Below are 18,492 nucleotides of genomic sequence, written 5' to 3' on the forward strand. Positions count from 1 at the left end.
ATATCTAATACTTTATCTCTGTTTGTCCCCCTCCCTTCTCAACAACCCCACCCAGCAAAAAATCCCTCACTTGGTCAGACATGCCAACCCCTACTCATTTGGGGCAGGGAATGGCTTGGGAAGCTTTCCTTAGTAGGATTTAGCATGTAAGCTGTGGTTAAAGTTTCTCCTTCTGATGACTGGAGGTTTTGCTGTGTATTCCAGAAAAACTTGGGCTGCAGGAATGAATCTCTAAACATGTTCCCAATCTGACCCATCCCCTGCCTATTATGGTCCTTACAAAGAAGTCTTACCACAGTGTTTCTGTGTCTCATTTATTTAGCCTCTAAGGCATAATCAGGCAGAAGCAGAAAACATCGCAGTGTCTGGGTTCCATTACAAACTGATAGTTAGCTAGATTTGTTAAGGCACGTGGAAAAAACAACCTATTACCCTGGGCACACTTTTCAAATTTTTAAGAAAAGAAAACCCAGCAAATTCTAAAAGCAGCAGATAACTTATTTCTTTAATAGAAGGACCCAGTTCTGTGTGTCTAACTTTTAAGAGTTGTTTCTTGGTGGTTGCAGATGGCTGTTTAAAAGAGCATTTATTTAGATGCTCATTCCTTCTCTTCCCACTCCATGGCCCCATCTGCCATGGGCACACCAAATGTGTTTGTTTTCTCTCTTGCTCAAAGATACCTTACCCCCAGTAAAGGTTTCTCTAGTCTTTTCAAGGCGTCGTATCAATAAAAAGATACTGCCAAGGTCTGGGCCCCTTTCTTTCACTCTGACATCTGTGATGAGGAGGTGGTGAACTCTTCCCATCTAGCCCTAATAGATGTTCTGCTTGGGGGAGTCCCACTTAATACTGAGCCAGATTTTGTTTCCTAAAGACATATCCAAAGCCTGTCCTCTGCGTCTTCCTACCCAGAGACTTTCTGCTGGTACCTTCATGGTCATTAAGTGTAGTTAAAAACAGCTACCACAGCTTTACAGATTCTTTTTACTCCCCTCACATCAGACCTGCCCAACAATGCAAACAGTAAAACAATCCTCATCTGACCTTGAGAGCCTGTTACTTGAAGAGACTGATGCTGATAACTTTTGATAGTGAGTCCAGATAGTGACATCTAGTCCAGTTTTTGCCAACGTAGGTGCATGCTTGGTGCCGTGCAAGGGAGAGTGCCTGTAGATAAGCCATGTAAGGCAGTCATGCTTGACCTTTGGATCATTTGTATGAAAGGTAGCAGCTTGTCATTTTTTCCTCTTATGGTGTTAAAGGACAGAGATAGTAAAGATCAACGTTCACTTCATTAGATAAAATTAAATAGCTTAGCAAGAGTCTTACACTCTATTGCTTTCCATCTCTTTTTAGCATTCTTAAAGACCAAATATTGTTAAATAACTAATTGCTGTTCTCAAGTTTAAAAAAAAAATTCTAACAATATTTTTTGCCACTTGAGTGCTGATTAATACAGTTCAGAATTTTCTAAAATAGAACTAATGTCCATCACTAGCTCAAGTTCTGTGAGACCACACCTTCCTCACACTTAATTGTACCCATAACAAAAGAACACTAGGTAATGCATTTAGACAACCAGTAAAAATTAAAAATTGAAGAAATATATCAACAGATCTTGTACTGTACTCACTCTTATTTGAATCAGCATTTTCTGGATGAATTATTTTAAAAATACCCAAACTGGGAAAATCAACCTAAAGCAGAATTTCCCAACCTACAAATGAGATGCACCACTTACGTTTGTAAAGCCTGAGTAACTAAATAGCCTTGCAAAAAGAAAAGGAGTACTTGTGGCACCTTAGAGACTAACCAATTTATTTGAGCATGAGCTTTCGTGAGCTACAGCTCACTTCATCGGATGCATGCCGTGGAAACTGCAGCAGACTTTATTTATACACATATTTATTTGTATTCTTTTTGCGAATACAGACTAACACGGCTGTTACTCTGAAACCTAAATAGCCTTGCTGATTTACACATGGAACTAATCCTCAACACCTGTATAAGGTGAAAAGATGGAGATAACTGCAGTTTCCCTTGTGTGTAAGTAGGTATTATCTTGCTGGCCTGATTCCATTGCCCATTGAAGTTTGACAAAAATATCCCTGATTTCAATGGGGTCAGTCTTTGGCCCTAAGTGACTTGGCCATGACAACAGAGGGAGTAAAGGTTAGCACTACATAGCTCCAAGATCCAGGCTTATACTACAACTATAGAGGTAATTGGGGAACAATTTAGAGGCACTTATTGCAAGCTTACTGTAGCCTCACAGTTGGATGCAGTGGGTTAGATTACATGATTCAAGAAAGTCCTTTGCACCATATCAACTGAGATTCATGTTAAAACTGAAATTTGTTCTAATCAGATTATGGCAATTATTTTACATTTAATTTATTTCTTTCCCCAGAATAGGGCCACTTTCAAATTTGATCCTGCAGATGAGGACAAAAGAAAGGTAAGCAAAACAAACCTTTCTACTTGTGCATGCCCCCTTTCAGGCAGTCTTTCCTTTGCTCTGTGTTTAGAGTCCACTACCACTGAGGTGATACAACTGAGTGTAGTTTGTCACGCTATGACATACATGTTTTGCCTTGCTGTGCTGTCAGAAAAAGAAACTGAGTTCCAGAAGAACTGATAAAGAAAAATAACAAAAGAGCTAAGTAATCTTGTTGGAGGTTCTGATTAGGAAAAATAAATTAAGGGACCACTAACTCAACCGGAGGAAGAAGCAAATGGAATTCCCCATTCTTGGAAGACTTGGGTTAATAGAAAATTTTTCATTTCCCATTCATCAGACAAGACATCTGCCTACTTAGTGAGTACGCAATACCATTTTTTCTCACAGGAAATGAAGAGCTGTCAGACTGATGTGCTTCTCAATACACCATTCTGAAAGTTTTGTGGCTTCTTGAAAAAGATGGTCTGATCTCAACCTCTGTCTGTATAATATGTAACTGTAGAATTGTCCATGAGAACTTGGATTGAAGAGTCCTTGATGAAAAGCAGAAAGGTTTTGCAAGCTAATCTCACGGTTCTCAGTTCTAGTATGTTTTATGTGAATCGTAGGTTCTAGACATGACCAGAGGCCACGAGGACAAAAGTAATATGTGCATCCCAGCCTATTTTGGATAAATCGGTTATCTGAGCTTCAGACATGACTAGAGAAGCAAATGGAATTCCCACACATACATTTCCCTTTGTCTATCATTCCATCAAGGCTCCAGGATTTGATCAGGAATCAGTACTTTTAATGACAAATCATTGAGTGTTGGTTTATAAGGTGACTTGATCCATGCTTGAAATGGTCTGACACACAATCTGGCAGTTGGATTTACAAACATATACGAAGCCATATGGCCTAAAAGTTTTCAACTCTTTCTTATTGTAGGCAGAGGGTAAGTACAGATGTGAAGGATAAAATTTTTTTTATTTGAAATACTTTCAGTAGAAAGAATGTCCTCACTGCTTCTCAATCTAGAATTAATCAGAGGTCTCCTATAGACCGGGACAGATCCAGATTTGACTTTGTTGATCCCCAAACCCAGAGATAAAAATAATCACTTTGCTTGCTGCTGCTATGACTTGCATTCGTGACTTCCCCTTTACAAGCCAATTGTCCAGATAAAAGTAAATGTACAATGCTTATAAGCATAAATGAGCTGCTAGTCCTGGCAGGTGCTTCATAAACACCTGCAGTGTCAATGACCTTCTGAAAGGAAGTGCCAGAATGGATAATGACTCCCCAGAGCCATAAAACTTGGCATTTGTGAGTGCACTTGCACATCAAAATAAATGTCCTGCAAGTTGAGGGTAATGAACTAATCCATGGTATCTAGTGCTGGGATAATTGAAGTGAGAGCTACCATGTGGAATTTGGTGTGTTGAATGTATTTAAGGTTCCTGAGGACTAACTGTATGTTTGGTATGAGGAAATAAAGAAAATAGAAGCCATTCTGATGTACTAATTCTAATGCTCCTAGCTTCATGTGCTGATTCTAATGTTCCTAACTTGATGAGGTCCTCTATCTGCTGGCATGTGGCATTCTCATGAGAATAGTCCCTGAAAAGGAACTGGGAAATGGGGCGGGAAGGAAGAAAAGGTTTGAAATTGAATGGCATAACGATCCTTGCCTACTTGATGGACCCATCAATCTGTGGTGAATGGCATCCAAGCCTGCAGGAAAAAAAATAGACAGGAATCAGAGTGTGAAGTAAAAGGGCATAGATCTTTGTTAGATTAGTACAGACGCTCCCCGGGTTACGCAAGACCTGATTTATGCAAATCTGCGCTTCTGGAAGAAGCTCCGTAAGCTAGAAATAAAGAGTGTTTTGGGGTTGTTTTTTTTTGTTGGCGTAATGTCAGATATATGTTTCTGACTTACACAAAACTCGAGTTACGCAAGGCGTTCCGGAATGGAACAATTGCATAAGTCGGGGGAGTGTCTGTAAAAGATCCTTGACCACTGCTTCGAATCTGATGTCTCTGTGCCTGATCCAACTGAGTAGTACAGGAGAGGGTAATGGAGCTGACTTCTTTTAATATGTAGATCTTTCTTTAATTGTACAGAAGGCCTCTGGTGTTGAGAACATGAAAAAAGAATATTGAGCTTTCCTATATCTGGAGACGGAAGACTGAGGACAAAATTCCTTGTTTTTGAAATTCTATAAAATCTGAGCTTGGATCTTGAATCTTGTAATGAATGCAGAGATTATCAATATTAGAACTGAACAGATTCTGACCATTTGAATGGCAAGTCTTCAATTGCTGCTTGAACTTCTTTTGGTAAAACTTAAGGCAGATAACCATGACTAGTGTTGCATTACAATACCTGTAGCCATTGAACAAGCACCAGAATCGGCAGCATCTAATGCAGTTGGGCTGCGGATTGTTGAATATCAAATAGTTTATATGCTTTTTCCTGAACTATATCCAAATGAAGAGTGAGTGTGTGTGTGTGTGTGTGTGTACTATATGCTTCAGTAATTCCTGAAAAGTTTTAAAATTATCAGGTGAAAGTGGAGTAGCCTGTGCAATGATTTCATCAGGTAAGAAAGAAGAATCAAGTATAGGATCAGAATGATTGTCCCGATGAGCAGGTATTTCATCATCACTTAAAATATGTTCCTTTGTGTCTCCAACTAGACAAGGAAAATGATTAGAACTGAGAGTCTGCAGCCTGTGAGTCACAAATAGTTCCCATATATTGTGGGAGAACTTGCTCCTGAAATTGAGTATTGTGGCCATATGGAAAGAGATGTGGCCAATTCAGAGGAAACCAAGGAGCATAGTGAGAATGAGCATCTTTAGATGTAATAGGAAGCTTCTTCTCATTATTATTTTCTCTCCGTTGATATTTCTTTTTAATGGAAGACTCCTGTCAGAAGCTGCAGAGGAATTGGTGTCTTTGGCTGAAGAAAACTGATGCAGGAACCATGACAGGAGACTGAAAGATAAAAGTGGGACTTGCATCCTTTAATTTTACTGATGTGTTGCTTCAAAGAAGTTTTCATAACTGGTACCCTTGTTTCTTTTTGTGGAGGGCTCAAGTTACAGTCCCCTCTTCCAGGGATGAAGCCCTTGGGCTTCGGCCCCCTCTGCCTGGGGCAGCAGGGCTCTGGCTTCGGGCTCGGGGTGCAGGGCTCAGGTTTTGGTCCTCCCCACCCAGGGTCACGTAGTAATTTTTGTTGTCAGAAAGGGGTCGTGGTGCAACAAAGTTTGAGAACAGCTGATTAAAGCTTCCCTCTGCAGTTGCACTGGAGCTGATGTTGAGTCAGAACTATTCAGTCCTTGGAAGCAGGACTGTTTTGATGGATCTTCCTGAGTTTGCCTCAGCTGCTTCCTGGCCCGTGAGTTTGGTGTCACAACTTTGACAGGAGAATTGGAAGACTGTCTCAGGAAAGAAGAAGCTTTTGTCTATGGTCAGAGCCTAACATAGCTTTCATGGTTTTTTTGTGGCCCCTTCCCCCCTCCCCCCCGCCCCCTGAGGAAAAAGGTTCAGTCTAGACTGCTTCTCCCTTTGTGTCCACTTCTTGAAGGGTGTGAAAATGGTACAGTTATCTGGGATAGCTGGGAGTTCCTCAGCCATGACATATGCCTTTATTGTCTGGGTATCAGTGAGAGGAATATTTCCTTCTCCCCTGGTCCCGCCCCCCAGGATTGGCATGATTTAAAACCTGGGAATTTAGGCTCTACCGAAAGCTGCACTCCTTTTTTTTTTTTTTTTTTTTTTTTTCCTAACCTGCTGCTAACTGAAACAGTAAAAAGTAACCAACTATAAACAAACTGTTTACTGAGTATTTAGGCTGGAAGTTAATCAATAATACAGTTGGACACTGGTGTTCCAACTCATTACTTAAAGCAGTTTGAAGGAACTGAATGGAGGTTGAGGTTGCTGTACACTTTATTCCCTGGGGACAGGGTGAGGAGGGGTGGTGGGAGCACATGCATGACCGCTATTAGTCACTGCTAGAGAAAACATTCTGAACTGCTATTCTGGGGAATGTGGACACCATAAGTGGGTGCAGTTATTCAAAGAACCAGTTGCCATGTGCAGTTACTTGAAGAACAAGAACATTCAAGGAAATTAAGGCTCTCAAACTTCATTGCATTGTGACCCCTTTCTGACAAGAGAAATTACTACACAACCCCAGGAGTGGGGGACTGAAACCTGAGCCCCACCATGCAGAATGGGGGGCCAAAGCAGAAGCCCAAGGGTTTCAGCCCCAGGCAGGGGGCCTATAACCTGAGTCCCACCACCCAGGGCTGAAACCCTCTGGCCTCGGCCTGGGCAGTGGGGCTTGGGCTTCAACCCTAGGACCCAGCAAGTCTAATGCCAGCCTTGGCGAACCCATTAAAATGGGGTCCTGACCCACAGTTTGAGAACCACTGATCTAGACCACTTATACAGGAACAATCTAGCTTCATGAGTCAAGCGCACAAATGGATTCCAAGGCAATATGTGAATTTACCCAACACATAAAAGCTAGAAAAAGGTATTTTTAGTATCAGTATAGTGGGATGTTTAAGGGTACAGTGGGTTTAATATCCAACATACTTCCACATAAAACTAGATTTGGTACCTGAAGATGTTAATTTCTAACTATCAAAGTTGTTAATATATATTGCAATCTTAATCATAGTTCTAAACTATATAAATAAAAACCTAAGACGACTTGACATATCTATGAATAAATAACACACAGTTCTATTGAAAATGTTTTAAATATATTGTGACTACTATATACACTGACATTCTAGGTCTCTATATAAACTCAACTAAAAATCAAGAACTTTAAATAATACACAAGTCCCTCTATATAATTAGTTCTCTGATTCCCTTCCTGTTGACTTGGCTTCTGTTCCATGCTCTCAGTAATTTTCTGGTGGTGTCTCGTCTTCCTTCATTCTTGACATCTTATATGACACCCTTCCTTTTAGCTGTGAAACTTGTTTCCAGCTGTTCATCTAAAAGCTTGTTTAAATAAGGATTCAGATTTTCTTTTAACTTGTGGTAGCATTGCATGATTTGAAACTATAACCTGTAGTCCTGTGGAAGGGATTGTTAAAAGTGTATTAAGTGATTGCATATTCAAATATAAGCATCCATGTTCGTCACCAAAATTCAAATAACTGCAGGTATGTTTGTATTGATTAGCTCAGATAACTTTAGAAGTGTTAATTTGAATTGATTAGTTCAGCTCAAATAACTTTAGAAGTGTGTAACTAGATCATGTCTTTAAGTTTTTAATGTGCTTTGTTGGCATCATGCTATATGCTGCAGGGTTGTCTGAGTGCTTTACAGCATTTTTTTTGCAGTCCATTCTCCTTACTATTACACTACTTTCAGCAAAATGGTGTTTAGTCAGGACCTTTATTTAAAATGTTCTATCAGAGAGCCATCTTTGAATCCTCTTAACAGACAAGGTCTTGAGGGGAACATAATCTTTAAACTTAGGGCTGGTCTACACTAACGCTGTAAGTTGACCTAAGTTACACTAATTCAGTTACATAATTGAAGTCAACGTAACTTAGATCAACTTACAGGGTGTCTACACTGCGCTATGTTGATGGGAGATGCTCTCCTGCCCACTTACCTCCCGCCTCTTAGGAAGGTGGAGAACAGACCTCTATGGGAGAATGTTCTGCCATTGACTTAGCTTGTCTCACCAGACCCCTAAATCGCTGCCGCTGCATCGATTGCAGCAGTGCTGATTTAGCAGAAAGTATAGACAAGCCCTTAATGTTGCAAACATGGCCACAGTGAGGCATGATTGGGGTCATTGATTTAATATGCAAATTTATTAGTACGTATTTGAAGTATTTTTGGTGTCTCCATGAATCCTTTCTCCTTCTCTCTCCAGTCTAGGTGTAGGGGGGTGTGTGCGCGCGCACATGATGGGAGACAGTATGAACTAGGGCTTCTAGGAGCAAAGTTCCTTGGAAATCCAGTTTCAGGAAAACATGCACACACTTCTTTCAGTTGTGGCCATTAACTTTAAGGCAAATTATGATTTTTTTCATTTTAAGTTTTGTGCTATTTGGACTTGTCCTACAAAATCTTGTGAGTAGTCCTTGAGGAAGGCATGGCAGGATTGAACCCTTTATTTGCATACAGAAGAAAGAAAATATACACAGAGTTTAAAAGGTGACCTGGAGGATAGGCACTGCATTTTCATTGGGTAAGCTGTTGAAGTTGCGTTGCATTGCATTGCATAGCATGACAAGTGCATAAAAATTAGTTGAGAGATTTGGAAATACTATATGTACACATTTACCTTTTTTTACAGAGGAGTCCATCTGTCTAAAAAAAAAAAAATAGAAACATGATAGAAAACTTGATTTTTTTAAAGTTTTCAGCTGTTTTTCTTGTCTGTCTTAAAATCATCCCAAGCGCGTACGATTTAAAAAAAAATTTTAAACAATAAAATAGCCTATCAAACAAGGATGGCATAGAAACATGGGACTCATCTCAGTCAGTAATTTGGTTTTATTAACTCTTTTAAAATCTAATCATTACTGTGCTCTGGTGTATATCGCTATCTTATAAGTACTTAGGAGCTAGAGGCACTTGACTTCATCTCACGCAGTGTACTCAGTGCATGCTGATATTGCAGAATTACACATGCCCGTTGTGAATGGAAATAAAAAATAAAGCATATCTGTAGGGCTCTTAACAAATCTGCTTAAAGGATAATCAGACCCCTAGGTAATGCCACACCTCAATTTAAAAAAAAGTTGTTAGCATAACCGAACTGAAAATGAAAATTTGATCTTCTGGGATCATAATTTACCTGTTTTGCCTAAGTATTATAGGACCCTCCAGCCAGAGGATGACTTTACAGTATCCTAGCGGTTGCAGAACCTAGGCCTGCTGTCTCTTACTGAAACGTGTTTTTTTTTCTTGTGTGGGGTAGTGAACTGAATTGGGCTGGAATTGTAGAACCATTCTGTTGAGTATTTCAGTAAAACAAATGACCAGCCTGATATCCTAATGTTGTTGTTAACTTGTAATGGGCCTGGAACCCCCTCAGGAGGTAGCAATCTTAAGGGTTTTTTTGGTCAACAGTGACATTTTTTTAAAATTGGGAAAATGGCAGCATTTTTGTGGCTAGAGCTGTGGTCTCCTAACATGTTGTCATATTTCTCAGTGACTTTTTACGACCAGAAGTAGTTTGTAAGCTTAACAATACTTTTGCTGAAACAGAGGAAGTAAATTCATCAAGGTAGGAAGGAAAACTGTTTATATTAACACACACAAAAAATTGAGCTTAAATAGTCAAGGAGCAGCAGCCAAATGCAAAAAGAGCTCCAATAAGTTATTTTTTTGTGGTCCCAAAACTTCAGCAGGGGAGTAATTTCTGCTTTTCTCTTAATTCCTTTACGATCAGCTATTCAAACTTTGGTAGCATTGTTTCTCTAACCATGGATTTCTCTCTTCCTCTGCTTTACTTTTTTGTGAATTATCAGCTGACTTTTGTATGTGATGGGTTGGTTAGCACTTAATTTTTTCCACATGATTATCACATTTGTAAAAAAAACAAAACCAAAAACAAAGCCACTTCTTTAAACCATAACCCCTGTGCTTCTTTAACTCTTGCTGTCATGCACTCCATGGTAGAAATGACCCTGTCTCTCTGCATTTTAATTCTAGATTTTTTTTCTTTCTTGCTTCCCCATCTCTAGGCTCCCTATCTCCCCCTACTTTATGTTAGAACTGTTGCCCGCCCAGCTTCCTCCAGACAGTGTCTTCCTCCTTCCTTTGTGTGCCAGCCCCACATGGCCTGTCAGGTCCCCAGATCACTGAAGAGTCTTGCCCTCTCTGCTGTCTTGGGGGGCAGGGGTGGGTCGCTGCAAGCATGGTGGAGCAGAATCCTCATGTCAGTGTGTTTTGGGGCTTTAAATGTGCCCCTAGCACCTGCCAATTACATGTTACCACAATCCCCTTTAACCACACACTCATATGAATCTACTAACTTCACCAACAGCTCAGCAGTTCTATATTCTGTTCAGCGTTTTCCATTTCAGAACCAACTGGAGTTTTAGTTTAACTCAGAATGTAGTTAATTCTCAGAAGCTCTCAGAAATCTAGAATGCTGTATCTCTATATATCTGTGGTTGTCATCCAGGGGTATGCAAAGGTCTTCCAGGGGTACATTAACTCATCTATATATTTGCCTGGTTTTACAACAGGCTACATAAAAAGTTCTAGCAAAGTCAGTACAAACTAAAATTTCATACAAACAATGACTTGTTTATACTGCTCTATGTACTATACACTGAAATGTAAGTACAATATTTATATTCCAATTGATTCTCATTTTTACCATACAATTATAAAATAAAAAGTGAGCAATTTTTCAGTAATAGTGGCTGTGACACTTTTGTATTTTTGTTAGCAAGTAGTCTTTAAGTGAGGTGAAACTTGGGATACACGTGAGAGATCAGACTCCTGCAAAGGGGTACAGTAGTCTGGAAAGATTGAGAGCCACTGCTGAATATATACACTATGATTGACGTACATATATGGAAGCTGGCACCATTGAGAAAACATGCAAGAAAATACAAAAAAAAATAGGTGTATATGAAGAACTCATGCTGACTGAATTAGCTGCTGTCACAACGTTTAAGACACAATGCTCTGTGTAAGTGGATTTACAGATATAAAATGAAACCATTGTTAAACATTTTAAAAAAAAGAAGTTGGGGCCTCTGTATTCTGCGACTCTGCAGCCACAGAATTTGCTGTGAATGCTAGCCACTGTTACAGAATTGTGCTCCAGAATCTAAGCTTTCATGTATTATTTTTGACAGAACTATGAAAATAACTTGCACTGAAAGGAAACCAATGCAATACTGACATCTTGAGAATACACTGAGCTTAAAATAGTACATGTAAAGAGTATACACTTTCTCACTCAGACCAATAGATGCTTCGCTCCAAAACCTAATGCCATAAAATGCTGGTCATTTTAGCAGAAATAGCCAGCTATTCAACTTATCCAGCAATCCCAAACAACCTTATTTGATGTTAAAATCCCTAACTGTCTCCTAGTTGATTGCCAGAAACTCCGAACTTCTTTCTTTGACAAATTCTATAATCCGTTATGCGTGGTCAATGCAAAACTGTGGGGCATATATAGAATGAGGTCTACTATACTTATTTCACTGTTTCTTTATTTTTAATTCACTAGCCTGTCTCCCACCACACCCCCTTTAAAAAATATTTTTTATGGGACCCAGTTTTGCATCTGTTTTTTGTGTGGTGTTCCTAATGACTTCATTGACATTCTGCCCTCTGAGCAGCTGCTAAAGTAGGTTGTATTAAATAAATTAAAAACTTGCCCATCTCATGAACCCCCTACTGAGAGCTTAATTAAAATCAACTGAGAATTTAAAACTATGAAAAACCTTGGTTAGAAGACACAATGAACTACAGAGACTTATGTCAGTCCAGGAGAAGGCAGAATGACTTGATGCCAGTTACCGTTTATTCAAGTGACTGGGAACATCATGTGCTCTGGCACATAATCCCTGAGGCCAAAGATGCGGGTGCTGCCAGCGCTCTCAACTATAAAGCTCATGAAACTTCATAGCAAACCTGTGATGTGACTGATTTCCTCACCATCGCTGCTCTCCCCCTCCCCTTTCCAAAAAACAACTTGGACCATGATTTAGCTGTTTGAGGCCTTTTTAAAATGGACATTTTCTAAAAAACCAAAACCATATAACTGTGTAAATTGTTAATCTTTTTTTAAAAGCAGGTGGATGTTCCATCACCCTCCCAAGTCAAATCCTCTGCCTCTACAATGCTGCATTAAAATCATGAATCTTTAAGATTGAGCCAATATCAATTTAGCTTTAAAGCAGAAGACCTGATCCTTGAAGTTACTGGTAATCTAGATTAAAAATTCAACAAAGGTATATGGCTAGGCTTGAGTTTGGGAATTTTCCACACACCTACCAGGATCCTAAACTGCATTCCTTAGGCCTGCTGAACTGCCATTGGAATTTAGGGTGCGCAAAAGAATGCGGGATCGGGCCCAACTGCATTGCTTATAAGAGGCAAGATAAGTGAAGATGGTTTAAAAACACATTACTTTGGGGTAACATTCAATTACTACTTTTTGCTGGATTTTCCTTCATTTTTGACAGTGTCTGCTCTGGTACAGGGAAATAGGATCAGCAAGCAGTTCAGAGTGAGGTAGTTGCAGAGGCAAATTATTTTCTTTAATCTCGCATCAAAGTAGAATAATATATAGATGTGTATTTGAAAAGGGTGCCTCTTTATGCTTTAGGTCCCTTGGTTGTAACTCAAAAATGCAAGTACATTGTATATAAGAGAACCTAGCAAATTTTGGAAGCAGATACTTATTTTTAGCAAAACTCTTGCTGTTCACCCTTAAATTCCAGTTAGTTCCTGTAACAGTGAACCATCCATAGTCACGCTGTTATACTCAATAAGCTAGTGGTGTTCAGCTACTGGTTTGTATATGGCAGTAATGGAAAGTATATTTTTCAAGTTCATGATATTATCCAAATGGAAAGTGATTCTCTAGGGGGAACAGCAAAAAAGCCCCTTCCTCATGTCGCTCATTATGTTTTTTTGTTCTCAGCATGTTTGTACACTAGCTACAAGAAACTAAACTGAGCTTGCATAGATCAGAAAAAGCCAGTAGTGGGGGGTAATTTGGAGAGGGAACACATTGAATGGGTCAGCAACATGGCTGGGAGATGTGCTAAAACAGGGCTAGTGGAGCCTAGCTGATGTGTGGAGAATGGGCTAGCTGGCTTGGTATTCAAATTGTGGGACATAATATGTACAACTGTCTAAATGACTACTAAGAACATATATTTTTCCTGATTGAAAAACTGGGAAATTCAGTGGCAAACTGTTAATGCAGAGATAAGGTTGCTAGTAGTCTTTCCTTGCAGAACATTGAGTTGAGCAAAGCTCAAATTTCTGAAAGCCAGGAAATGCACAGTTAAGGTTGCCCATGCAACCTTAACTCTACCATCTTTCAGCAATGCCCCCAATATGTCCTGCCAGTCCCACAGTTGTTGAAATTGCTGTTCACCTCTTTTTACAACCTATTTATTCTCATCCATGGGATTCTATCTACCACTATTAAAGAACAAAAAGGGGGAAAAAATTGCCCACACTTGGTTATCTCAGAGACCACCTCTCCTACAATGCTGTTTCACGGTGGCAGTTTGGATCAGTTCACAGTTTTTCTGCCACTGTGAATTACAGTACTCTGTCAGCAGAGACAGAGCTTTCTTGACTGAATCACTCTAGCAGAAAAAGGGTCAATTTATTCTGTTCCTGCTATTAGCAGGTTTGTGTTTGTAGTCCCCAGTGCTGCCCACTCTCTCTTGTCTGGATTATTTATCAAAATCTAGCAGGTTCAGTAACTGCTGCTTCTGATTTATAAGCAAAGATAATTATACAGAAAACTTTTTAATTGAATTAAAATATTTGTGAAAAGTCAGTTGAGCTGTAGAGGTTGATTTGACCATTTCTCCTGAACTATGATCGTTTTTGGTTTGTTTTTTATTTTTAAAAAAAAAAAACTTTAAGGGTGAGATCTTCAAAGTCTTCAGCATTGGCCAACTTTTCCCACTGAAGTCAAAGAGCGTTTTATCACTAACTTCAGTGAAAGCAGTTAGGCCAGTGTTGAATGCTTCTGAAAAGCCCACTCTTAAGCTTCCTTTTTTTTTTTCTTTATGTGTCTTGTTGATTTCCAGATAACTCATAGCCATGGTTTAACAATACTAAGTATTTCAGAGAGACTGAAATTCTGTGTTTTAGTGACTGTCTCTTTTGGCATACATGATATAAATATAACCCCATCTGTGCTTATCAAAAATGATTTCCAGATAAATTTTTAGAGGCGAAGAATGCAGCAGACTGGTAGGTCTTTAAACCAAAACATCACCAGTGTACTAAGTAGCTGTGTGTGACAGTCAATAACTAACTTGTCTCACGTTTTGCTTATAATATCATATGCTTTCCTGTTTGACAACGTGATGTATCACACAGCATTGTACCACAGTTTGACCTGCCTAGTTTAGTTGAATAATATGTTTTAACATGACTCTTCATTTTCTTAATCATTACTGTAACAAAACTCCCTCGATCGCGTCCAGTGAAACTTTCCTCTCTAGCTCTCAGTCTGGGTGGTGAGCATTTGTTTTAGTGCTGAAAAATCCAATTCCTGCAACATTTCCTTAAGTAGGAAACTGTTACAATATATTTAGTATTAATTAAAAAACTGAAGTGTGTGTACATGGCGCATATTTCTGATCATAAACTGATTCATACCGCACCAGTGGATGTCACTAAGAACTACCCAGATTAGTGACTACACTGTTTCACTAGTAACTAACGTACGTCAAGGGACAAGAAGCAGAGGAAGATTTAAAGGGCAAAAACCAAAGGATCTGGGTGGTATAGGGTGCAGTAAATCTTTTATTGCCACTTATTTGCGAAGACTTTCATAACTAGACTCGTGACTCTGCCATCCATGAGTAATATTGTCTTCCTGAATTTGTAGCAATAAAAAATGTATGGAGCCCTGTTCGGTCATGCACTCTCTTCTACTGTGTCTTTCCTCTCTCTTGGTTGATTTGTCTGAGTTTGTTTTAGGTTTTTAGAAAATAGTGTGTTTAGAATCTTTCTGTAATTGAAATGTTGTTTTTCTGACCTTCTGATTCTTAAATCACTTACATTTTTCTAAGCAGCAATGCAAATTAACAACTGCTTGTAACATAAGTATAGCATTCTGTCTTTTGATCACTGGACAATCTTTGAGTCTCTTGATCAGCTTGGCCTGGCACTATATTTTGCAGGTAGTATTGTAACTCTCCTAGCTATGACTGCATATTAGTTACCTTAATTTACTAAAAGTCTACATTCCACTCTGTCTCATCTTGCTAGTTTTAATATGCCCTCTTTTGTCTGTCAGCATATAGACTATTAAATACCAGTTTGAGTTTGCCTCAACTTTGAATCTGACTGAGTCATTAAATCTCAAATAAGAGAGGTGTATGCACATGAAGAACCATTTAGCTTCAAGCTTAGTAGGAGAGGTATGTACTATATTCCAAATATTTAAGACGACTAGAACAGGATTGTCAAGGTTCCTTCCCCACTCTGAACTCTAGGGTATAGATGTGGGGACCTGCATGAAAACCTCCTAAGCTTGCTTTTACCAGCTTAAGGTTAAAACTTCCCCAAGGTACAAACTATTACCTTTTGCCCTTGGACTTTCGCTGCCACCACCAAACGTCTAACCGTGTTTATTATTGGGAAAGAGCCATCTGGAAACGTCTTCCTCCCCCAAAATCCTCACCAAAACCTTGCACCCCCCTTCCTGGGGATGGTTTGATAAAAATCCTCACCAATTTGCATAGGTGACAACAGACCCAAACCCTTGGATCTTAAGAACAATGAAAAGAAGCATTCAGTTTCTTACAAGAAGAATTTTAATAGAAGAAAAAGTACCATTTCTGATTTTACAGAGGGCATTCTTTTTAAATACCTTACAGGGTAATTAGATTCAAAACATAGAGAATCCCTCTAGGCAAAACCTTAAGTTACAAAAAGACACAAAGACAGGAATATCCATTCTATTCAGCACAGCTTATTTTCTCAGCCATTTAAAGAAATCATCATCTAACGCATCTCTAGCTAGATTACTTACTAAGTTCTAAGACTCCATTCCTGTTCTGTCCCTGGCAAAAGCATCACACAGACAGACACAGACCCTTTGTTTCTCCCCCCTCCAGCTTTGAAAGTATCTTTTCTCCTCATTGGTCATTTTGGTCAGGTACCAGCGAGGTTATCCTAGCTTCTTAACCCTTTACAGGTGAAAGGGCTTTTCCTCTGGATTTTAAAGGTGTTTACCCTTCCCTTCCCTTTATATTTATGATGTGGATGATTTCTTTTTTAAACTAAAAATGTAATGGTCTATTATAAGGACCTCTGTTTCCATAAAAGTAACCAAAGTCTTGCTGTGACCCAATAGGATTAATGTATAGAACCCAGGTGAAACTGGCAGCATGCTTATGACTAGGAGATGTGCTGTCATCTCTGTCTTTATCCATTTATTTTGGTTGTGTGTGTAAGAAAACCTTTAAAGATATTCTCTGAATATTTCTGTAGCAGTTCATATTTTGAAAAGCTAATAATGACCTAGATAAAATATGACCAAAAACAAGTTCCTTGAAGAAAGTGGCTGAAGTTTTTATGATTTGATGGATGACAGTAGTAAAAGATTTTGCATTCAAATTCACAATGATTAAAATTTTGGGGGTTTTTTGTATGTGTCCACAGAAACTGTGTGAAGGAATCTTAAACATCCTCGAAAAAGACACAAAAACTTCATGTCGAGTTGCTTGTCTTGAAGCCCTTCGGATTCTCTCCAGAGATAAGAAGGTTTTAGTGCCTGTGACAACAAAGGAAAACATGCAGATCCTGATGAGGCTGGCAAAGCTGGACATGACAGAAGATTCTTTGGAGGATGTGTCCAATTTCCCTGTTATAGTGGAAGCTTTAAAATGCCTCTGTAACATAGTTTTTAATAGTGCCATTGCACAGAAGCTCAGTTTGGAACTGAACCTTGCAGCTATGCTTTGCAATCTACTGAAAAAATGCAAGGACCAACAGTTTGTTGATGCCATTAAATGCTTTGATTTGCGCCTTCTCTTCCTCCTGTCACTTCTGCACACAGAGATTCGGTCACAGTTGCATCATGAGCTACAAGGGTTGCAGGTTTTGACTCAAGCCTTGGAAAGTTCATTTAGCATAAGATGGACAGACAAATACAAAGCTGCTGAAGAGCATGATGGATCTCCTTTATCGCTACAAGAAACAGATTGTGCCATTGAGGCACTCAAAGCTCTCTTTAATGTGACGCTTGACAGTTGGAATGTTCACAGTGAGGTAAGGTCTGAGTTTAAATTCTTTGATTGGGCTTATTTTGTCTGCAAGAACCATAGCCACCTCATACTTAAATTGGAGAAGCAATTGCCCAGTCATCAGAGCAGGGCATTCCCTTGTTTAGGACAGTACTTAAAAGCTAAACACATGCTTAAGTGCCCTTCTGAACTAGGGCCTCAAAAAGGTGGTGAATCCTTAATGTTAGGAAAAAACTTTGAGGTCCTCCAGAGGAAAGTAACTACACAGTGGGGGTTGGATGGATGGTGTAATACAATTTTTTATTTTTTTTAAGGTTTTTATATATAAACTCAAATATGCAGTTGAATGTCTAATGAGAATGAGGCTGGATGAGAGTTTAAGGTTTCCAAAGGGAAATAAGCACTAGTTAAGCACATTAAAATATATGTTGGTTAGGATAACTTTTTTCTTTAAATGTGTGTTGTTCAGATGACCATCTCTCGGGATTATAGCCAGCAATTAAGGCTGTGGAACAATGACCTGATTGTTTTTCTGTGGACACAATTACAAACAGATCAGCTTTTTTTAAGAACAAGTAATTGTTTGAGGGAAAGAGGTGTGCTTTTTTCCTTAAGATGTTAAATGATGAGAAGCAATACATGCACCTTGTTGGTATAATTTTTAAATAGGATTTACCTTTTCTCTTGCTGAATGTCAAACCAGTTGCCTCGAGAGAACCTATGGCACCTGGAATATGATACATCAGCCTTCCTGTCCTCCCCTCTTTTTTGTTGTTTACCCCACTTGTGTCACATCTTAAAATTATATTGTAAGCTCTTTCAAGTCAAGCACTGTAAATATGATTACAACTGGTAAGTCTAAAGAGAAGGTATTTACACTATAGTAATTTTGCCATATAGTTAAACCTCAAAACAAATGTCTTAATTATCAAGCAGAGATTCTTTTGTGTAAGGTCAGTGTGTTAGACTAATCTGCAGAGAGGTTAACAATCCTAAGAACATGAGAGCCCGGATATGAATTACTCACCCAGGAATGTGGGACTTGAAAAGAGTTTTGAAATTAACAATTC

General features: G+C 39.0%; 1 protein-coding gene across 1 annotated transcript in view; it reads left to right on the forward strand.

The window, feature by feature from the left end:
• Positions 1-18,492, forward strand: part of RIC8B (RIC8 guanine nucleotide exchange factor B) — a 62,649-nt gene that overhangs the window by 4,745 nt on the left and 39,412 nt on the right. The window contains exons 2-3 of the mRNA XM_084613702.1: positions 2,411-2,458; positions 16,839-17,447. Of these exons, the coding sequence (XP_084469828.1) occupies positions 2,411-2,458; positions 16,839-17,447 (657 nt within the window). The remainder of the gene's footprint in view (positions 1-2,410; positions 2,459-16,838; positions 17,448-18,492) is intronic.

Source organism: Lepidochelys olivacea (assembly GCF_965140295.1).
Source record: "Lepidochelys olivacea isolate rLepOli2 genome assembly, chromosome: 1".
Taxonomy (NCBI): domain Eukaryota; kingdom Metazoa; phylum Chordata; order Testudines; family Cheloniidae; genus Lepidochelys; species Lepidochelys olivacea.